At 36.8% G+C, this 24,405-nt stretch overlaps 1 protein-coding gene across 4 annotated transcripts; it reads right to left on the reverse strand.

The window, feature by feature from the left end:
* Positions 1-21: 21 nt before the first annotated feature.
* On the reverse strand, positions 22-20,115 carry LOC148851417 (putative inactive receptor kinase At5g10020). 4 transcript variants are annotated; one of them, XM_088947737.1, is made up of 4 exons: positions 18,948-20,115; positions 7,795-7,833; positions 5,688-7,355; positions 22-909 (listed from the first exon to the last, which is right to left on the reverse strand). In XM_088947737.1, exons 1-4 carry the CDS (start codon positions 19,894-19,896, stop codon positions 845-847), a joined length of 2,721 nt encoding a protein of 906 aa, XP_088803863.1. In that variant the 5' UTR covers positions 19,897-20,115; the 3' UTR covers positions 22-844. The 4 variants fall into 4 exon arrangements, with proteins under 4 accessions (XP_088803863.1, XP_088803861.1, XP_088803864.1 ...); XM_088947735.1 differs by having other exon boundaries at positions 22-844; positions 18,948-20,110; XM_088947738.1 differs by lacking the exon at positions 7,795-7,833 and having other exon boundaries at positions 18,948-20,114.
* Between the last annotated feature and the right edge of the window lie 4,290 nt (positions 20,116-24,405).

The following is a 24,405-nucleotide window of genomic DNA, read 5'->3' on the forward strand; positions in this document are numbered from 1 at the left end:
GAACAATAAAAGATAAACAGCTCCTTTCAAAGTTTTTTAGTGTCATTTGATTGAGCAATCTCATTAATGGCATTTGACAAAGAATTACAACACTCAAACTAACTCAAACAATATCAATCAATCAATGGATCAATAATCCCTTTACATGGAGAAAAAAAAAATGAAAATTAGCCCACATTTGAAAGGCTTGGAAACCCTCAAAGAAAAGGAAAAGAAAAATAGAAGTCAGAATGCAAAATTAATTCCAAGATACATATACACAAATTTCAAACTGATATAGAACAAAGATCCTCGAAGACTTGTCTGATGTTAGGCCTCTCATTTACAGGGAGAATACACCGGAGAGATACGGCAAGCAAATCATCCATTGCTTTTGTTTGTTCTTCCCCACCAGAAATGTCTCTGTCAAAGCACTCGTTTACTCGTCCTTCATGGGCACATAGCCGAACCCAATCTGTGAGGTCAACAGCACCTGACTGGCCAGAAATTATGTCGCCAGCACTTCTTCTAGTTAACAACTCCATAAGTATCACACCAAATGCATAAACATCAGCCTTAAATGTTGGCAATGGTTTTGCCGCAGAAGCAATCTCTGGCGCTCTGTATCCAAGCGCTCCCAAATTTAACATCTGCTCTGCAGTCCCAGCAGGTGTCATTAACCGGTGGAGACCATAGTCCGTGAGGCAAGCAGTAAAATCAGGGCCTGCTAGGACTATGTTTGTTGGCTTTAGGTTACCATGAGGCAAACCTCTATCATGGAGGTAAGAGAGCGACCGTGCAACATCCACTGCAATTTTTATTCTTTGGCTGAATGATAATGGAGAGTACCTTCGTGGCGTGGTCTCTACAAAGCACATTGATAGAGATTTGTACATGTCAGATTGGAGTCCCTTTTTTTTTTTTTTTTTGCTGCAAGAGATTCGAGTCTCATTTATGAACAAAAAGATCTTATCAAATATAAACAATTCCTACGAAGTATGGAGTCAATGAAGACTTAAAATTTCCTAAAAGATAGTCTCAACTAAAATCATAAATACAGACATCAAGTAACTTTCATGCAAGGTGGAGTGATAATTTTACACATTAAGAAAAAGCTGATGCACTTCGATGATAATGGCAAATACTCATGCAAGGTGGATGGTCTAATTGCCACATGTTGTCAACCTTGGGTTGCTGTACAGTGCCTGAATTCTAAAGGGTTTTCACTTTTGACCACTGTTGCTGACAAAAAGAAAAATCCCATGTCATTTAAGAAAATATCTAGGTATTGGAGTTTCATGGAGGGACAGCTGAACACTCGTACCAAGATTTAAGTACATGATATTTCATTTATCAGTTCTTTAAATTAAGTTTAAAATACATAATTCTTTTTTTTCTTTTTTGCTGAAGAAAAAACAACAAAATTCCAGCAAAGTACTAAAATTTTAAAGAAATTAAAAAACATGTTCATAACCACAGCGTTGCTAATGCCAATGTATGCCATTGGTAACAACCATATTTGAGTTCAATTACCACAAAGGAATACGTTTGTTATTTAGGCTCAGTTTGGAAGGAGCACAAATACAAATATGTACAGTACTAAACCTTGTATTTGCACTATACATTTGTATTTCAAAACCTTGTACTTGTAACGTACATATTTGTATTTGTACTCTTCCCAAACTAAGCCTTAAGTTCGAGTGCTAAACCAAGTCAAGAAAACTAAAGGTGATAAAAAAAATTTATCATGAAAGCCCTGATCACTAAGTATGAAAATGCATCTTCTAGCTCTGACATGACTGAAACCTAAACAAAATAAAAATTTGTGTTCCCTTGTGTCTAATTAATAGAGCAACTGCACTTCAGTTTATTAACTTATAGATGCACCGATTCCCCACAAGTTTGGCAGGCTGGGCCAGGTTTAAGATCAACCCAGGCCCTGTCCACATTGAAATTTGACATGAAAATATGTATCTCTATATATGCACATATGCATGTGTATAGTCAGATCAGGCTAGGGCTGAATTAGGATTTCAATAAGGTTGGGCTGAACTCGGGATATAGCTACGGGCTAGGCCCAAGCCCAGCCCAAAAAATAAAAAGCCCAAAGCTTTGGACCCAGGCCCAGCCCATGTAAAATTGCAGGATGGGTCAGTCTGAGCTCAAGTTGTCCACTGTAATATTAATTGCAAACTACAAAATATAAATATAGTCGATCTCTGGATGCATATGCTTTTGCCATCTATTGAAGGGAGGAATGATTTTTCTCTATGAAAAAGGTTATCCAAGAAGGAGCACACATTTTGAAAGGTCAGTATTTGTATTAAAGAAAGGAAAGGAGGGGGAGAAAGAGAGAGGAACCCTTACGAAAGCCATACAGAAAGAATATAAGTGATGAAGTCAGCCAGCCCAAGTAATGTACCACAATTACCTAAGAGCACCTTGGGCTAACCAATGGAATATCAATTGCCACTTCTGTGATACGTCAGCAGAAAATGTCTAAGATTTAAGCAGGAATTTTTTGGCATTTTTTACCACCTGCAACCTCCAAGAAATTTCCAAAATATACTGTCCCAAGTAATGGCATTTCCTAAATCTGTTTGTGTTTCTCTTCCCAAGGAGAAACAATAACAATAGTATTACACCAGTTGATAAAAAAATTAACTAAATAAATCTCAAACAATGGTGCACAATAAACCTAGACAATAGTCATATTGAAGAAATGGTGTAATAGCACCAGTAAAGAAATTTCCTCTCCTTGTGAGCAAGGAAGTCTCTCAATTATCTTTAGATACTTGTAGGAATAGTACCAGAGGAGGCTATAGATGTGAGCAAGGAAGTCTCTCAATTATCCTTAGATGCTTGTAGAAATAGTACCCGAGAAGGCTATAGAAAAGAAGAATTAATGAAAAAACAAGAAAAGAAAGGGTCAACCTAGAATCACAAAACTACACACAAACCGGCAGATTCAGTATCCAGTCTCTATTTCATTTTAACCATCACTTCATGTTTTTTCCCTTGTGAGCAAGGAAGTCTCAATTATCTTTAGATACTTGTAGAAATAGAACCAGAGGAGGCTATAGAAAAGAAGAATTAATGAAAAAACAAGAAAAGAAAGGGTCAACCTAGAATCACAAAACTACACACAAACCAGCAGATTCAGTATCCAGTCTCTATTTCATTTTGATCATCACTTCATGCTTTTTCCCTTAAATGTTTAATCTTCATTTTCTTATGACCACTACCCTGATTCTCTTGTATGTTAATCCAAGTACCGAGAGCTTGTAAGAGCAAGGAAAGACTGAGATCTGAGATTGCCAAATTTGAACATACCCCAAAGTCTAGAGTGCCACCAGAACATAATAGTGCTCCAGTTTTAAGAGGCTTTGCACAGCAATAGAATTTAGATCCTCCCCCACTGGACCCCGACCTGGCATCCAACCAGGACAAGGGGATCTGCATACTTATCATGCATGTGGAAATCAAGCTGGGATCTGCTGCCCACAAAGAAGCTGGTTAGAAGTGATGCATTCATCTCCATTCAGGCCTCTCACCTGCCAACCTCTACCTCCCAGGCTGGAGACAGATTATATCCTTCAGTTTGATGGAAGTTTTAGAAGAAACCATGATGACCTTACTGCAGCTGGTATTAGGGATATCATTAGCAAAGTTGATGGGGAACAGCTTTGAGCTTTTAGTGGCCCTACTACAGCTACAGATGCAGCTAATGTTGAAACCAGCTTCAGATTGCCAATCAGCAGCTGATCAGAGATACAATTATAGAAGGAGACTCCAAGAAGGCTATAAAATGGGCCAAGCATTGGGAAACAGCCCCTTGGAAACTCTCTCACCCTCTCCCTCAAAATCCATGACATTTACTCTTCTTTGAACTGTAGTTTCAGATGGATTCCAAGAGAATGAGTCACATGCCAGATAGATTAGCTAAATCTTGGTTGGGAAGGGATTTCTTGTATAGTGCAAATATGCAGCCATTTTAATTGTATGGGCCCGTGTTTTTTTGTTTTTTCATGGCCCTCTCGCACATCTTCTTGTGTACATCCTTCCCTCTTTGAAGTTTAAATACAAGTACCTTTTTCTCAAAAAGACATTACATCCGTGGATCAGGAACATCTCCCCATGAATGACAACTGAGATGTTGCCAATGTGCGGCTGTAGTGTCTTGTGGGTAGAAGATCTGGAGGCGTGGAAAGCCATCTCAAAATAATTAGAAAAGTTTCTAAGGGTGTAAGATTCAAGGGAGAAAAGTGACAATTATTTTCTAGGTGACTTACAATTGGAAGAGACTCCTCTAAAAGGCCACATTTCCAGGTCTCTAGCTGTAGTATGAAAAGAATCAACTATAGTTCTAGAATGCTATGCAACTAGGGCAGAAAGGATTCACTGAGCCCATTACCTAGACATAATCTAAATATTTACATCGAAGAATTTCCAGACAACTTGGAGATGTAAGGTGAGGACAGAACATACCAAGACTGAAGGGGAGGAAATGGGGCAAGAAAGGAGTTATAGTGACTGAAGGGGAGGAAATGGGGCAAGAAAGGAGTTATAGTGATCAGTTCTTTCTTCTCTGTATTCATAAAGAAGTAGGCAACATCGTTCTTAGCCAAGTTTATGTGCAGTTATCAAGTCTTGTCCAAGGTGGAATTTTCTCTAAGGAGTGCAATTTCCATGTTGAATTAAGATTTTGAGAGTAGATTGCCCAGTAAATTGCAATAACTCAAAAAAAAAATGCATTTGTTCTATGCCTTAGGGGTGGAGAGTGGCAATCATCTCTTTTATTGCCTTTCCCAGAGATTAATATGGTAATGGGCATTATGATTGCTAAGGTTACTTTTTATTCTTTAATAACATGTTCTTATTATTGAAAAAGAAAGATCATTCAGGTTACTTTGGTGCTCAGTTGAGTGGTCAAGACTCATGAGATGCTGCATGGTTAGAGAGATGTGATGGTCCAACTGCCCAAGTGAATAACAAACGTAATAGAGGATGACACTAATTGCATATGGAACATGATGACAGAGACCTAACAGATCAAAGGGCTTTATTTTTGAAGTAGCTGTTTTCCATTAACATGTAATAGAAGTTCTAACAATAAAAGCATTGTTATTTGATTTAAATTCTCAACTAATGAAAGTAATTTCTGTTGCTGGTAAAAAAATAAAATAAAATTGTTAGATTTCAGCAGGAAAAAAAAAGGACTAAATTTGTAAGCTTGGCTAAGGGAGGTGAAACCAGATTACCAGACCCAAAGCCTCTCGATCAAGAGAGCAAAGCAAACAATACCCTTAACAATTATTTGGATAAGGCAAGGATGATACTTCATCCAATGATAACCCTATAAGTGGCAATAGGAGTTAATCTTTTAGTCTACCAATAATAAGATTTTTCTGGAATTTAATTTACCCCAGTTTGGGATAAGCAAAGCTTGAGTTCTTTTTGGGCTTTTGCCTTATCAAGTCATGTATTCAGTTATTATCCATAAAAAAAAAATAGAAAAGTTAATCCTTGATATACAGTAGTTCATGAAAAGGAGCAACTACCGATAAATAGATGTATGAAGGCAATGATCATGGCTCTTACATACCAAATGTATAGCAATATAATTGCAAACTCCAAGCAGAAATAGTTCACAATGCAATGATAATATTAAGGTGGAAACATAAAGATCAGTTGTTCGAAACCCTTACCATAGAGATGAAGAGCCAAGCTATCTCCATGGATGTAATCTGCAAGAACCAGCCTCTCTTGCTCCCTGGGGCCCCAGTAATATGCTCTTAATGGGACAATGTTTGAATGTCTAATAGATCCAAGCTTTTTTGCCTCCTTGGCAAACTCTTTCTTATGTCTGACGAGTCCTACTCGCAACCACTTCACAGTCAAAATATGGCCACTATCTAAGGTAGCTTTGTATAAAGTTCCATGACTGCTTCTACCAAGGACTTCTGCTGGGGCTCTAGACAACTCCTCAGCTGTGAATACTAGTGAGCTATCCAGAAAGTACAGCTCTCCAGCCAACCGATCTGGTGAATACACATTTAACATCACAGGTTGCTCACATGCCTCAACAAAATGGGGTGAAGAAGATAGAGGGGACCCCGGAGATGACTTCAAACCAGAGGTTGCAGAATGATTATCTGGAAAGTTAGGAATCAGAGATTCTGGGCCTGTTTCTCTTCCCTCAGGTAAACCACACTCCGCAATTTCAGTCAGAAGCTCTTTCTGCCCAGGTAATGACCTTGCATTTGAAGTCAGCAGTCGATCATTTGAAAAACTCATTGAGGTTGAAGTGGGTTCTATGTTTTTGTGGAACTTGAAAAGCGAGGGGCGTGTAAATTTTCCAAGTTTAATATCTCGGCCAGTCATTTGGCCTCTTGATCCACTCCTAGGAAATTCTTGTAGTTGCCAACGATAATATGCGAATAAAACAAAAACAATCATCACAGTGACGCCTACAGAGGCAACAATAATTGCTATTCTGATGTTAGCCTTTGAACTGTGACGTTGGCCTCTACCATTAAAACCCAAGGGCCCATTACTCTTTGAAGGCATGCCATTTGGGAAGATTAGTAGGGCATTTCCAGGATGAAAAGAAGTAACAGGGAAATTTACCAAATTGTCAGGAACTTGTCCCGATAAATCATTATAGGATACATTGAAAACCTTTAGATTTGATGGAAGCCCATCAGGGATCTTACCCTTAAAATTGTTGTTGGATAAGTCAAGGTACTCTAAGCCACTAAGCTTGTTCATTGCACTTGGTATCTCTCCTGATAATGTGTTCCTTGACAAATTTAGCAACTTAAGCCTCTCCATGTTACCTATTTCAGAAGGCAATGAACCTGTCAATAAGTTATAAGAGAGATCAAGTGATTCCATCTGTGAATAAGAAGGTAGAACCAATAACTCAGTTGTGCGTGAGCCTTGAAGAGGGATTGTTCCTCTAAACTTATTTCCTGAAAGGTTCAATTTTGTCATTGTCAAAGAAGTAAAGAAACCACTTGGAATAGGCCCAGTAAGCTCATTGAAGCTAAAATCAACTATAGACAATCTTGGATAGGTCCCGAATTCAGGAGGTAGTTCACCTATGATAGAATTACTTGAAATCATAATAGAAATCAATCTCTGAAATTGATTAGCCAGATTTGGAAAGCTTCCAGATAATGCATTTGAACTCAAATTGATAACCTCCAAAGTATCTCCCCAACCTTGCATAATAGAAATATCACCAGAAAAATTGTTTTTGCTCAAGTCCACCATCACACATGTTCCAAGAGCAGAAGGCAATGAGCCAGAGAGTATATTCGATGAGAGATTCAAAATTTTCAAAGTGGTGGAGTTAATTCCATGAACAGAACCTGTGTAAATAATATTTTCAGAAAATAGATATTTCGGGCATAGCTTCAAGTAAAAGCAGTTGCCAAGGAAAAATACCAATAAAGCAAAGATATGGGACCATTCAAATTTTTATAGTTCTACATACTATATTTAATTGAGCAAAATACAGAGCCATATTTATATTTAATTTGCTCAATATAGTTCTACATACTATATTGAGCAATTTTTTATAGTTCTACATACTATATTTATGTTTGACTTCCAATGTTGAAGCCAAACATGCACACAACACCTGAAAATCGTAGTCATAACATAAATCATAGGAAAATTGAGTTGAATCTTCATTTGTAATTGTGAATCATTAAATTATTTCTGTTTCTGATAAACTTGCCAAAAAGTTAAAAAAAAAAAAAAAGATATACTAAAAATTTAAATATATATATAGAAAAGATAGTTTACCCTTATTTAATCCATGATCCATATCTGCCATATGTGCACCTGAAATAATAGTGTATCATTTGTACACTAGAAGCCAAAGATGATAAAATCAAGTTCAACCTGAAAGTCAATTAATCCACGTATGATGGCCCTTATAATGTAAATAAACTCAATACAGTCTGTAAGAGATCTTCAATAGCCTAAATTGTTTTCGAGCAGGGACCTTAAACCATGTCTCCATTAAAAAAAATTAAAAGAAGTAAAGAACTGACAAAGTAGAGAACCTAAAACTTGATTGAATTAATTCATACCCATCTTCTATTTTTCAAAGCAAAATTCCTTGTAAACATGTTTTTTATCAGAATAACTTCTTACTACCTGTTTGCACTGATAAAAAATAGACAAGTTTTTGAACTATTCTGTTTCTTGTTCCTCTACATTACCAGGTTCCCACCCACAAAGGTACAGTACCCACTGGTGGATTTTCTATCATCAATAGCACCTGTGCAGTTTGCATTTGTATAAACCTCCACCTTCAGGTTGTTGTGCTTCTTAAACAACAAACTAGTTCCAGGATACTTCTTCAAGTACCTAAGGACCCTCACAACATCCTCCAAGCGTGATACTTTAGGGGAATGCATAAACTGACCAAAACCCCAACAACAAAAGCAATACCGAGGTGTGTCATAGAGAAATACAACAATCTGCCCACTAGCCTTTGAAACAGTTTCACATCCTTTAAAGGTTCTCCATCACAACCAAATAGTCTGTGTTTAGCAATGTTTAGAGAACTGGATCGGGCATAGAACCAGAGAAGGGAGAGGTTCACGGGTCAGAGGTTCAACCGGGGTCGAACCATGATGACATGGCATATACATATATATACTACGGGTCACATAAATACTATATATAATACATTTTACAACTTTTAATGTACTTAAATATGGTGGATGGATGGTAAGCTTCTTAATTTTTAAAACAAATAACTAGGGTTCAAGCCTTTTAACTTGCATTTTCTTTAAAATGCGTGCATAATAATGTAATATGTACAATAAATAGTCATTAATTAGCACAAGTAAAGAGGTGGATTAGTGGTAATTAAGTAATCTGTGAAAATAAGAAGTCTTTTGTTCAAATCTTGTTAACAACATTTTAAAATCTCACTTATGGACCCAAGCAATTTCATGAAACCGGGACCGGTTCACCGGTTTTCCAATTAAACCAGCTGGTCAGCCCATTTTCAGCGGGTTTTGAGCAAGTCCTATTATTGGGGTGTGGCCGAACCGATCAGTGCCCCAGGTCACAATTCAACCAGTTCGACCAGCCAGTTCAACCCAGTTTTCTAAACACTGGACTGGTTAACATCAATAGGGGAATCATCTGGCTTTGCCCCATTTTCTCAATGTCTTTCAAGAGATCTATGATGTATTTCCTTTGAGAAGTAAAGATACCCTTTTGTGAGCAAGCAACCTCAATTCCAAGGAAATACCATAGGGGTCCTAGATCTTTCACTTCAAATTGGGTGGTTAAAAATTCTTTTAGTTTTTGTATATCAGATCCTTAGTTACCTATGGTGATAATGGCATCTACATATACCATCAATATTGTAACCTGTCCAAGACTCCTCTTAACAAAGAGGGCATGGTCAAACTGACACTATCTAAAACCCACCTGCTAAACCGCCATTTGGAACTTGCTAAACCAAGCTCTAGGAGACTATTTCAAGCCATACAAGGACTTCTTCAACCTAAACAGTAAGCACCTTGCCTTAACTAACCTTAGCATGGAAACCCAGTGGCTAAACCATAAAACACCATTCAACAATGCATTTTTTTGTAGCAAATGACAGAAGTACTCAGAAAGAATTCGTTTTTGCCATTGGGGCAAACATCTCAACATAATCAATGCCATAAACTTGTTTATACCCTTTTGCCACCAACCTTTCCTTATACCTCTCCACTGTCCACTAGCCCTATACTTTACTGAGAACACCCATTTGCACCCTATTGGGCCTTTTTCTTTGGGAAGATCTACCAACTCCCACATGTTTATTTTTATGGAGGCATTAATCTCCTTCATAGCATCTGTCCATTTAGGATGTATTAAGGCCTCTACAACACTTTTGGGTATGGGAATAATGTCAATGGTAGATAAGAAGGCATGATATGAGGTGGAAACATGGTCATAGGACATATACTGGGAAATGGGGTATTTTGTAGTGCATGACCTAACACCCTTTCTTTTTGCAATAGGAATGTCAAGGTCACATGTACGATCATCAACAGAAATAGGAACATAAGAATAAACAGGAATAATAGTACTTGGCTGAGATGGACTCACCTCCTAAGAGTCTGATGGTGTTGGTTGCACAATATTCAGAAGCTCAACATCTTTAAAACAGTGTTAATCTCTACGGCACTTACGTAGGAAGACATGAAAAGAAGTGGGATCAAGAATGGAAAGAAGGATGAACCTGATTGGCCTGCTTCTCTTCCAAACAACTCTCCCCCTAGTGAGAAGCAAGGTAGAATGGCTCAAACTCAAAGAAGGAAACATCCATAGAAACAAAGTATATACGAGTGACTAGGTCAAAGCAACAATAGTCCTTTTGAGAGAAGGGGTACCCCGTACCCAAGGAAATGCATGAAATAGACCAGGGATCCAACTTACCACGAGAGGAGGGCAAGTCATGAACAAAGGATCAGCAACAAAGAATCTCATGGGAATGGAGAACAAGCAAGACTGAGGATACAAAAGCTAATGGGGGCCTTATAATCCAACACTAGAGGGCATCCGGTTGATAACATAAGTTGCACAAAGTACAACATCCATCCAAAACTATGTGGAGTTTTCTTTCAGCAACACTGTTTTGCTGTGGAGTTTTTGCACACGAACTATGGTGAAGTGATCCATGTGAGGTAAAGAATAAATTTAGGTTGCCATGAAAGTATTATTTTGCATTATTTGATTGGAATATCTAAACCTCCACATGAAATTGAGTAAACACCATCAATTGGAAATCCTTAAAAATTTTTGGAACTTCATACCAAAATGAAAAGTAGACATTGTGGCTATTCACAAACAATGCCAAACCAACCAACCCAATTTGGTCAATTTTTCTTCACCACCGGTCGGTTTTGGGTTGTGAAAAGGGATAAACCGATATTTCGGTTTGGTTCCGGTTTTCATTTTTGAAACCGAACCCGAATCGAGTTAGTTAGTTTCTAATCTCCTAGTCTTTCCCTAACTAGGTAATCCTTATCCTAATTTATTCTTTCTAGTTAGTTACTTATTTTTAACATAAAAGAACAATAAAACATTAGTTAAATGGGAATTACTTTTGTCTTAGGATTATTTTCCTTTTTTGAGTAGGAAATTTTACACCAAATATAGGGTTGTTCACAAACAATGCCAAACCGACCCTTCATGTTTGGGTCGGTTTTGCTTAATGGCATGTTGGTTTCGGTTTGCTCTTTAAGTAACCCGACCAAGTCGGGTCGGTTGAAAAAAAAATCTATTAAACCAACCCAACCCAACCCGTGAACAGCCCTAGTAGACACCGAACATGACTTAATAACAAAAGGAACAAATATTTCAATAACTCAAAGGCAGGGGTGAGCAAATGGTTTATTAGGTTTAAAACCAAACCAAATAAACCAAAATTTTAAATGAAAAACCAAACCAAAACCGAAATCGAAATATTGAAAAACCAAAATAACCAAAACTGAAATTTTCAGTTCGATTTCCGGTTATTTTAGTTAAAGTCGAATTTCAACACTATATATATTTTAATATATTATAGTGTATATTTTAATATATAATATATTTTTTAATATAAATTATATTAAAAAATAGTTTTTTTATAAATGAGAGAAATTTTATTAATTCAAATAAGAAAATACTATCGGCCTAGGAAGAGGCACAAGATGTTACCTCCCCCGAGGACTGAATCAAATACACTAAACAAGCCCAAGCCCTGAAACACAAATTACAAAGTAGTCCAAAACAGATCTCCCCTTGACACCCCTTGCTTGGCCAGAGAATCAGCCATTGCATTTGCTGATCTGCTGATCCACTAAAATCTGACAGTCATATTTCTTGTCATCCATTTAACTTTCTTTAACAAGTCCCTATAGCCCTAGCAAGTTGTATCTGGGCTATTCATCCAGCCCACTACTACCTTGGAATCCTCTTCTACTAACAAATTGTTCACTCCAATTTGACTAGCCATCTATATACCTTGTACCACTGCTAGTAACTCTGCCCTTACAGAATCACCTTCACCCACTGGTCCTGAAAAAAGAGACAACATATTGCTGTCTTTGTCTCTTGGAATCCCACTAATTCCGGATGGCCCTGGGTTACCTTGGCAGCTGCCATCAAAATTCAATTTTACCACTCCATCCGGTGGAGGTTTCCAATCCACTTGTGATTTGTTCTTAGTGGAAAATATAGAAGCCACTGCTCCCTAGTTTCTCCTAAAGTCATCAAAGGAGAAATCTACCAACAATTGTGAAGATTTCAACCATGAGATTGTCCTTGTCAATATGCATTCCTTGATTTCAGCAAGACTTATTTCCTTTTCTTGAAATATTCTAGCATTTCTCTCTTCCCATAAAATCCACAAAGTAGCAGCTCTGATACATTTCCACATTAGCTTACCTCTTTTTGTCAATCTCCCAAGAGAAGCCGGAGTGAACAGCAGCTTTACTTCAGAGGGCAAGTTCCACCTGCACCCAAATAAGGAAACAACCCAGTTCCAAATACTGGCAGCAAAGGAGCACGATATCAGCAAATGGTTGCAGTCCTTACCCTTCACTTTACACATAAAGCACCAATTGGGGGACAGGCACATAAAAGGTTTCTTCTTTTGCAAGTTTTCCACAGTATTGATCTTACCACAATAGGCTTCCCAACGGAACACCGCTAATTTGGGGGGTATTGGCCTTGACCAAACTTCTTTATCAGAGAAGACCTGAAAGGAAGGGTTAGAGCAAAGGGCTTTGAAGAAAGATGCGCAAGTGAATGAGCCAACCAAGGTTAGGGCCTAGACTCTTTTATCCAGGTTAGTGGGGTCCAAACACACCGACTCTAGAAGCAATAGCTCTAACACACAAAGAAACTCTTCATCCTTTAACCCTCTTCAAAACCCAAAATCCCAATTTAAAGCCAAAGGGCAAACCGGGGGGGGAAGGAACCAAGAAATGGGTTTCTTTTTAAAGAGGGAGATGGAATAGAGAGAAGGGAAACGGTCTTTCAGGGGTTGAGTGCTCACCCAAGTATCTTCCCAAAAAAGAATGGAGTTTCCAGAACAAGCATCGTACCTTACAAAACTGAGGAATTTAGGGAGAATGCCAGAGATTGCCTTCCAAGGTGTTGTGAGCAAAGCCCTTCGAGATGCCCCCACATCCCAACCTGATTCAGAACAGCCATGGATACTTTTCACTACTTCATGCCACAACCTCTCCCTCTCCAAGGGCCACCTCCAAAGGCACTTACCTAAAAGAGCCTCATTCTTACTCACCACATTCCCTAAGCCTAGGCCTCCTTTTTTACTCCGACTCACCACCTCCCACCTAATCAAGTGATCTTTTTTCTCTTCTTCAGGCTCCCATAAGAAGCCCCTCATCAGTTTTTCCAACTTCTTTGCCTCCCTTTTAGGAATTCTAAAGACTGACAAAAAATATAATGGCAAGTTGGCTAAAGTTGTTTTAATCAGAGTAACTCTACCACCCACAGAAATATAGCTTCTCTTCCAAGCTGCCAATCTTTTTTCGAATTTTTCCACCTCCGGGTTCCAAAACCTAGTTTCCTTTGGATTTGCACCTAGAGGAAGTCCTAGGTAGGATAGCGGCCACTGAGAGCAAGTGCATTCTAACAAGGCTGGTATAGACTCCATCTCCTCTCTATTCAAATTAACTCCCACAACACAGCTCTTCTCAAAATTTACCTTCAAATTTGGGGCCCTCTCAAAATGAATTATTAAATCCCTCAGATTCCTTACCTCCATCAAATCACAACCTCCGCAAAAGATTATTATGTCATCTGCAAATTGGACATGGGTAACTGAAACTCTACTCTACCTATTCTCCACCCTCTTATAGATGCAGCTCTATCCGCTTCTGAGAGGAGTCTACTAAAGGTATCGGCGACTAAAGTTAAAAATATATATTATACAATGTATATAATAAATTATATATTTTAATACATAATATAGTACAATATATTTTATACATATTATATATGTATTACATGTTAATATATATTATAGATAATAAAGTTCGGTTAATTCGGTTTTTTTTTGTTAACTGGATTTCTAAACCTAAAAACCAAAACAGAAACCGAAATTTTACAAAACCAAAATAACCAAAAAACCGAAACCAAAATTTTTGGTTCGGTTTTTTGTTTTAACCAAATAATGCTCACCCCTACTCGAAGGACGCATGACCCAAACAATTTTGCCATAAAACACCTAATTCCTATTTTAATGACTCGATTGACCATTTGACTCAAATTTTGATGCCAAGAAACCAACCTTATTCTCGAGAATATAAAGGCCTTTTACCATGCTTCCTTTACCAATCGTTCTCTCTAAGGTTAAGTCTTGAAAAAACACAAGAACTAAGAAAGAAGGTTACACTACAATTCTGGGAGTTCGTAGTACTACTAATGCATAGTAAATTGAGAGGAAGATTTGGGACATGCAACACATTATTAAGGACAAGGCCAGGAGGAAGGGATATTGATCCCTAACCTGCTATGGAAGAGAATAATCCATCTGCAAGCCTCACTTTATCCCTTCCAAACAAAGGACTATAGAACTGAAAAAGGTTGGACTTGCCAATCATGTGATTGGAGGCCCCTGAATCAATAATCCAAAGGGAATCAATGGTTACATGAAAAGCAAGGGTAACATTATCTAATGTAGACACAAATGAAGTAGAGGGGTACTACTAGTTGCATTGTCCATCTGGTGTAAAGCCCCACCATAAGACTCCAGATGATCAGAAGAGGAGTTAATGATATACTCCTTGGGGTCAGACCTAGTATGATGCTCTTGAGTAGTACCAATAGGCACACTACTACCCTAAGAATCCCGGGTTGCCATGTTAGCTGCACTATACTTCTTTGGTCCTGGTTTTTTTGTGCCCACTGCGGCTTTCCAATGAGGTCCCAACAAAGTATCATGAGTGTGTAAAGGACATTGGCAATGTGTACACCACAACTTGTCCTTATCATCATACTTCTTGTTATCCCCTTTCTTCATCACATTGTTACCACCTTTTGCATCTAATGCAATATGTTGCTCCCCCTTAGTCGTAACCATCACGTTGTGCCTACTCTCCTCAGACTAAACCAAGGCATACACCTCTTGGACTGAAGGTAGCTCACTACTCCCCAAAATCCAAACTTTAAGGGGTTCATACACAAGATTTAGTCCCAATAAGGCAAAAGCTCACTACAGAGAAACCATGGTTTCAAATGTCGCCAAGTGTCGCTAATGTCGCCCAACATATGTCGATGTCGAGGCTCACCGACATGAAAATGGATGGTAATATAAAAATTACATTATGTCGGTCGACATTCCCTATATTTCGGAAATGTCGACCAAATCGGTCCAAATAACCAAAAAAAAATACAGTTTTTCCTATTATGTCGACAGGATATCGACTAATGTACATTAAAAACATAATATATTAGTATATTATATAAATATAATACAGTATACTAATAAAGATTATTCCATTAATAATTTCTATTTAATATTTCAAATAAAATATTTATAAAAAAAGAATTAACAAAATATAAAAACAAAAGAATAAATTAATTACTTTATAATATAAAACATAAAATATTTTTCAAGTAATTAAATATTAACTAGTTAGTATTTTTTAAAATATTTATTAAAATCAGAAAATGTTTATTGAATTTTATAATAAATCATATTCTACATTGAATATAAAAAATCATAATAAATTTAATAAACTTTATACTAAATCATAATTTATTATAAATTTAGTATTAAAAATCATAATAAATTCATTAAGTTTTATAAGAAAAAAGAATTTATCATAATCTTAATACTACAAAAAGGAGAATCAGTTTATTAAATTTATAATAAAACATAATGTATTATAACTTTAATATTTAAAAAATCAGAATAAATGTATTTCTATTTACTAGTGTGAAATAAATATATTAGAATTTATAATAAATCAGAATTAAAATTAAGAAAAGAAAATATCAGATAACCTTGTAAAAATATCAAAATGCATAATAAATCAGTAAGTCGTCATTTACTAATTTGTTATTGATCTTAGTTTCTTAGCTTTATATAATGGTTGGGAATAAGATAATAGTCTAGAAATATGTATTAATGCTTCTTTTATCATTTTACAAAATATCTTTGCATATTTCCACATATTTCATAATATTTCCACAATGTCTCTAATTTTTACAATATTTCCCCTTGACATTTCCGACATATGTCCTATATTTTGGTAAGCGACATTTCAATCGACATCGACATTTTAAACCTTGTGAGAAACTAACTTCTTATATGACTTAGCATCTTCGTCATTCTTCCATTAAATGGCCTGGTAATGGTCCAAATGTCCAATTCCTTCCAAACAAATGTAAGGGCTGATGGTAGGCTGACAGACTGCAGTCTGCTTGTTTATAGGTTGAGGACTCAGCTTGTAATTGATAAATCTTGGCATAATGACTTTGCTTAGAGTGGGTCGATTTTGCTTGCTCCCGTATCTCATTAGGTGCATGCCCACATGAAGTTCTTCCTCATTTCAGGTTGCATAGCTACAAGGAGCCAGGACATCACCATATTGTTCTCCTAGTCCCATCTACCATATTCAGCAGTCCCACTTTTAGGTTCTTTCACCTTCCCATTAATATATCCAGTCTTTCCCCTTGTTGTAACATAAAGCTTGATGCCTATAGACCATTCCAAATAATTTAACCCATTTAAATGTGTGATGGGAATAGGGAAAGCCATACTTTCAATCCCAACACCAAATGTACCTTGGGACAGAGCAACTCCAGAAGCGGATGATTCATCAGTTGCCATTGGTTCTACAAGTACTAAAGAATAAAACTGAAACAAAAAAAAAAAAAAAAAAACAATCAAACACTCATGGTCAAGGTACTGCTAGAAATTCCAAAAAACTCTGCTGGAACACCAACAACACACACTGCAGCCAAAAAAAAAAAAATCCCTACCCACTAATAGTCAATATACCTCATAGGTCAACAAGGGAACAGCACACCCATACTAGAAGAAGCCACACAACTCCTTCACAATACTGGCCACTTAGTTTTTTGCTCTTCCAATAGCAGGTCACAGCATTGAAGTGCCACCAGAATAATATCCATGGTTTTTTGCTCTCCTTCCAATAGTTGATCTGGTCACTTAGTTTGGACGAACACAATACAGCACCAATTCAGACCCCACAGTACCAGTTTTCTGGGTTTTCTTGGCATACGACCAAGTGAAAAGATAAAACAGAGAGTCCTATAAGTATCTCAGACTAAAACAATTACTTGTACTTGTGTTTCGATCCAAGAGAACAAGAAAAAATATTCAGATGGAGCACTCAATCTGTTAACAGAATTGAAGAGAGAGAGAGAGAGAGAGAGAGAGAGAGAGAGAGTAGAATAGAATAGAAGAGGAATAAGAAAGATTGGGAGCCAAAAAGATGGGCTGATGGCCTCTTCTTTATTTATAACAGAGAATCAAAATAAAATGACGAAATTACATCTATACCCTTGTCTGACATTCTAATAAGAAATAACATAAAACTAACATGGGGTAGCTTTCAAACAGCTCACTAACAGCATTATGACAACACTGTTAATAAGTGGTAAAACCCGGCCCAAGCCTGGATTGAGCTAAGCCCATGAACAGGTCTGGCATCAATGTCCTTCATGTCCTTCATTGCTCAATATTAGGCCATCTCAACTACCTACTCTTTACTTAACATTCAAGACTGTTAGAAGGCTACTAATACAATTCTTCAAATGTCATAACTAAAAGGAAGAAATAGATCTGGAAATATCAGTAACTTCCTGTCAAATATAACAGGCATCTAAATAGGTCGATCACCTAGGACATTAAGTAATTGAGTTGAGAGATAAATTATCCGGCAGAGATAAATAGCAGATAATTATCTTAAAATAAAATTTCAAAGAGGATAACAGAGTACTCCTCAACTTTTTTTTTATAATTGTGCTCCTCAACAATATAAGAATCAAGGAAGTCCTTCTCTATGACCAGGCAACCATGCACCTTCAGTCAGGTTTTATATTTCCTGTCTTCATTATATGTGGTCCAAAATGTAACTAATGAATTAGCAATATCAGTAAAAGTCACACCATAAGGTCCATAACAGAGCACACAGGATTGTTATTCAAGCAAAGATTGAAATACAAAAGCTAGCTTGCCTATGTTTTCACTGTCCATTACGAAGCCAATAATATGAAGTATCAACAGGCAATCTGAGGAATAAGGTGGGGATATTCCACTCTTAGTTCTTCAATTGTTTTCTTTCTAAGATGTCTATCACTAATCATTAGTATGAAACTTCTCTATTTTATATCCTTGAAATCATCGAGGATATCACTATACCCCTGAATGAAAATTTGCTTTCTTCAGTTAACTTTGTCACATGTCCCACTACCATCAAATCAGATGCACCTTGACTGCATAATGGTGCATGCTGGAATATGTTATTTATGTACTGCTCATTTTGTTTCTAATCTTTGGATTTGTTAAGAAAACTCCACTGGTTTAAAAGCCCATAATAATTTCATAGCATATGTAATGATGTAGTAGACCAGTAATCCCGTATCATCCATTTTTGGGGAATATAAGAACAAAAGAAAATCAAAAAGCTAGTGCAATTGTAAGATGGATGATAAGGCAACCACATATGACAGATCAAGCTTATAAATTTGTTAGCAGATTACTCACAGTTCACCACAATTATTTTTACAGTAACTGTTACATTACATTTTATGTTAGAGAATATGGAACGACCATATTTGATGCAAGAATGTACGACAGAAGGCTGCAGAACAAAAAGTGGTCTGCTAATGAAACAAGCTTATGCACTTAAAAGCAGAATCTGTACTTTTTTCTCGTTTTCCTCTAAACGCTTTACCTGAAAAGCCATTGAGGCTGAGATCCAGTTCTTCCAACGGAATCAAGCTCTCAAGAAGCTCCTCCGGTATAGATCCATATAGCTGATTGTTTCCAAGCCGTAAAACTCGAAGATGAGGTAAAGAGCCAAAGGAAGGAAGCTCGCCAGCTAGCTGATTGTTACCGAGGTCCAAAACTTCCAAGTTATTAAACAACCTGACCGCTTCATCCAAAAAGAAATTCCCATTCAATCTATTGTGACTCAAATTCACATAACGGACAGTTTGCGCCAAGCTAGAAATGTTATCTGAACCCAAAGAAAGCCCCCCATAGAACATGTTATTGCTCAAATCAACGTGTTCAACATTCCGAAGCTCAGACAACACGCCTCCAATGTCCGCCCAAAGCCCATTGGAATGCAAATCCAAGACTCTCAGTTGTTGAAGGTTTCTAATTCCGCTGGGGAACCCGCCCGTGAAATTATTTGACGACAGATTCAGATAATTCAATCCCCATAGGTCATTAATCCTAGCTGGGATCGGCCCATAGAACCGATTTCCCGACAGATCCAAACGCTGCAAAGAAGCTATAGCTCCCATTGCGGGCACAAGCCGGCCGGTGAAGAAATTCCCCGATAGGCTAAGATTTCTCAGCATTCTCAATCCACTCAAGGTGTTGAACTTCAAATCTCCACTCAAACCCAATCCATCAAGAGCAATACCAGCAACCGAGCCTGAGTCGTCGCACGAGATTCCGTGCCAGTTCTGAGGGCAGCCGTTAGCTAACACTGAAGACCGGTCCCATGATTTCAGTACACGGTCAAGTGGATCATACTTGATTCCTTTTTTGAATTCCAGTAGAGATCGAACTTCATCTTCGGAGGAACCTAGAACTCCAATGAAGAACACCAGACAGATGAAGATAGAACAGAAATGGAGACGCATTTCTCTCCAAAAAAATACCCTAATCATTCGTTCATGGAGAAATTCGTCGAAACCCTAGAAACTCAGAAACCCTCGAAATAACAATGGAGAGCAGGGTAGAGTAGATACCAGACCACGCACCACACCAGCAGTGCGGGAGAACTGAGAGGGTTAATGTAAAAAATAAAAGTTAAAAAAGAGAAAAAAGGAAGTTTAGGGTTTTTATATTGGTGCCTGGCCAGTGAGATAGTGAGTGTATGCGCGTGTTTTTGGAGAGAGGGAACGAGCAGAAAATTCCGTTAAATTGGCGGTTTGGTGTGAGAGTTGGTGAGTTAGCACAGTCCGTAAAGATTAACGAACAGCCAGCCCTCCATGGCGGGCCACTCACACGCCTTAACGGCGTTAACGCCGTTTATCCGTTTTTCTAATTTCTAATTTTGTTTTTTTATTATTGCGTTTAGTTTTAGCATGCCCAATAGTTTTTTTTTGGTAAAAAAAACTTCATTAAAGAAAATGAGAGAACAACACAAATCCGAAAAAAATCCAATTTTTATTACTAAATATTTTATCAATTGAAAAATAAAATTAAAAATTTGTCATGTATATTCTTTCTCAAGTGTTTGGAAATCAAAGTGAAAAAAAATATTAAATAAATTAAATTTAACAATAAAAGAAAATTAGAAATGCACTTTGTCAATTTCGTTTTAAATAAAAACAAATATAAATGAAAATAATATTTAATACATTTATGAAAAAATGGGAGATCCCCATTGATATTTTTTGGGGGGGAAAGTCCATGACCCCTAGTTGTATATGAAAATTTTCCTTAATGGAATGTTATGTAGTGTGGATGATAAATTGGTGGGTGTGGATTGGTCCATACTATACCACAGTCCAAGCTGGTATAAAATTGTGGACTGATTCAATTCATATCAACAACAGCATTCTATAAGTGTGGTATGAAATAGTCCATTCCACACTTTTTTATTCCATATATCTTATATGTTGTTTATGAAATAATCTACATATTTGATTATAAATGTCTAAGTTTTACAGTTTGAAAAAAAAACATTCATAATAAAATATTTAAAAAAAAACAAAATAATAAATTATTGCAAGACAAGTGGTAGGGAAGAATCATCTTCTTCCTCTTGTAGTGGAGCATAATGGTAGAGGAGAGCTTCAGGCAGTGGAAGAGCTTCAACGATGATATTGTAGGGTCATGACTTTTTTTTTTGGGGGGTCGAAAAAGGTCATGACTAGTATAATAGGGTAAAGAGTTATGTATCTTATCATTATTATATTCTCAAAACAATGGGGGTCAAATTCAACCACGAAAAATATGTGTGAATGAGATATTAAGTTGTGGATGGGGCTGATCCACGATATATTATGAACTAGTCTCATTCACAACATACAAAACGCTAAGGTCATCCCATGACATGGACCAAAATGGGCCATCAAGGAAATGACTACAATTCCGAACACCATCTTAATTGCACCATCACTTATTATCTTTTTAATTTATTAATTTTTATCTATCTCACTTTGAAAATATGCCAATACAAATATGTACAATACAAATGCATACAACAAAATTTTGCACTCTACATATTTATATTTATACTCCTTTCAAACTGAACTTTAGAAAAAAAAATATTTGTAATCCTTCCAAATGCAATGTTGTACTGAACCACATTAAAAAAAATAAAGAAAGAAAGAAATACGAGAATAACAAAACAAATTGGGACTCAAATAAGCTCTTTGGTTTATTGGTTGAGGTAGAAAGCTCGATTGGAATACATGAGAAGTCAAATGTGAAATGATAAATACAAAATTGTAACTTCACCCCATCATCCCCTTTTGTACCATATTTAAATGGTAACTTTACAAATGAGCAAAACGCCATAAACTTCTCGATGAAGGGCCCACCTTAGCTAACATGGAGGCAAATCAATGCAATACATTTTTTTATGCATTGAATTCATCATCATCTAAGACTTGTCCCTACTATATAGGGTTGGCTACATGAGCGTTCACATTGTCTTTTATTGCTTCAGATCCTCATTGGTTCAGTATAGTGCCATATTATGAGCATTCATGTTGTCTTTTACCACTTCTACCTATGTTATTATTGATTTTGTCCGTAATCCTTCTAATCTATTAAAATTCAAATTGCAATAGATCGCTCTCACTAGGGATACAACTTAGATGGGCTTAGGTTAGGCTTTTGGCCCTATTTCTTAGGAGTGATGTATATGGTTCTTATTAATGTAGATCTTTACAACTATATAAGTCACTACCTTTTTTTTCCGGTAATCAAATAGACTGCTAATATTATTAATATAACTAATTGGGATGTGTTCCTCACAAAGAAAGGACACCTCACAGCCCCATTCCACCGTGGATTGAGAATATCTCTTCATAAATAATAACATAAAGTATAGAAGATTGTAAAATAGGGCTGTAAGATGCATTATATAAGGAGCAGATCCACATTCAACTGTCAATGGGTCGGTTCTGCTTGACCCACTGAACTAAACCAAATCAGTTACACCGGTGGTTCTATCATTTTGTCCTCAATAATAATCGGGTTGGTTGTAGTTGCTTATTCCAAACGAATTCAGACCCGAATTGACTACTTTGTTAATGGCATACAAAGGTTTTTTAGTTTTCTAGTATTTTTTTGTAATTGTTATTATATTCTGTATCAATGAAAGATATATTATTGTTATTATATTCTGTATCAATGAAAGATATATTTCATGGATAATAGATAAAATAATTTTGGTTAACAATAATCATTTCAAAGCTAGTACGGTCTGTCTGAAACCCGACCTGACCCATTCCCTATGAGTCATACAAGAGGGGCAGCTCTCTCCAAACCCCTCGGGCAAATTCAACTGAACTGAACCAAACCATACAATTATGATCTAAGTTTGCATTATGGCCCTGTTTTCTTTTTGATAAATTATTTATTCAGGTAAATATAGTTATTTGGATAAGTTTTTTCTGTGAAACATTTATCCGGATAAGTGCATTTACTCGTATTCTTTTATTTTTCATGTAAATAAGGTAATGACTATTTTAGTCATAAAAATTCATTATTAAAAGGGACATTTTTTTGTCTCATTCAAGTGTTGGCAACTTTCCCCTCAGGTGGAAAAGTTATTTATCCATCTAGGAGATAGGTATCATTCCACATAAATCTGAAAAAAGAACATATGACCAATTTTGATTGATGTGAATTGGAAGACCCTAGTGGTATAAAGATTAGAGTGCAAACTGGCCGATATGATCCAAATTGAATTCGAATTCAATCCCATTTTACCAAATTCAAAACACCCCTATTGGATTTTTCTTTTCGAATTGGGTTGGGATCAACAAATAGGACATGTTTCAAAAGTTCATACCAAATTCGAATAATCCCTATCTGACATGTAAAAATCCAATCCAATCTAATGCATTATTTCAAATCATTTTGTATGCATTTTATATTGGATATACTTGAATGTATCTTAGTGATGTTGTTCGATCCAAGGTATTCCAAACTGAAGACGTAGTCAGATAGTCCTGCCAACTAGACGAGACTGAGGTAGAAGGACGAAGCCGCACACTGAGATCTGCAACCAAAATAAGAGTTAGAGGCCCAAGGAGTTGCTCCCCAGGTAGATACTCCGACACTCAAGTTAATAGGATAGAGACGGATGTGGCCAAAACGAGCAAGTTGAGATAGCGTTGGTCTAAGCCAAAGAGATAGTGCAAAAAGATATTCAAATAGTGTGGTTCCCAAAAGTCCCTTACCTTAAATGGGGAGTACCTATTTATAGTTGGGCGTCCGTGTCCCATATGGATAGGGCATTCAGGGTTGTCGAGATGAGAGTGTTCGCCAAGGTCTTTGGGAGGTTTTTCTCTTCCCCAATGAAGTTCGCTTCCTTGTCCATGTGGAACACTCCTTAGTCGCTCTCTTCCGTTACACGTGGCATGAGAGGAGGGGGCCGCGGAGATAGCCACATGGCATCATTGGCCAACTCAACTATCGCTCGCAGAAAATAGCCACGTACTCTTCCGTTACGTGTATGTTAGCATGTTACAAAGATTAGAGTGCAAATTGGCCGATATGATCCAAACTGAATTTGAATTCAATCCCATTTTACCAAATTCAAAACACCCTATTGGATTTTTTCGAACTGGTTTGGGATCATAAAATAGGACCTATTTTAAAAAAATCATACCGAATTCGAATAAACCCCTATCTGATCTAGAAAAATCCAATCAAATCTTATGCATTTTTCAAATCATTTTGTATGCATTTTATATTGGATGGATTTGAATGGATCTTAGGTTCCATTTGAAAGGAGTACAAACACAAAAACGTAGAGCACAAAACCTTATATTTTGTATTCTTGTTTGTATGTATTTGTACTGTACATGTTTGTATTTGTATTCATTCCAAATCGAGCCTTTTTAATTCTACATATTTGCATTTGTACTCATCAAACTAAGCCTTGGCAAGAATATAAATACAAATATGTAATGCATAAATACATACAAAAT

Source organism: Nelumbo lutea, chromosome 5 (assembly GCF_056320005.1).
Source record: "Nelumbo lutea isolate HS-2025 chromosome 5, American lotus-T2T, whole genome shotgun sequence".
Lineage (NCBI taxonomy): Eukaryota > Viridiplantae > Streptophyta > Magnoliopsida > Proteales > Nelumbonaceae > Nelumbo > Nelumbo lutea.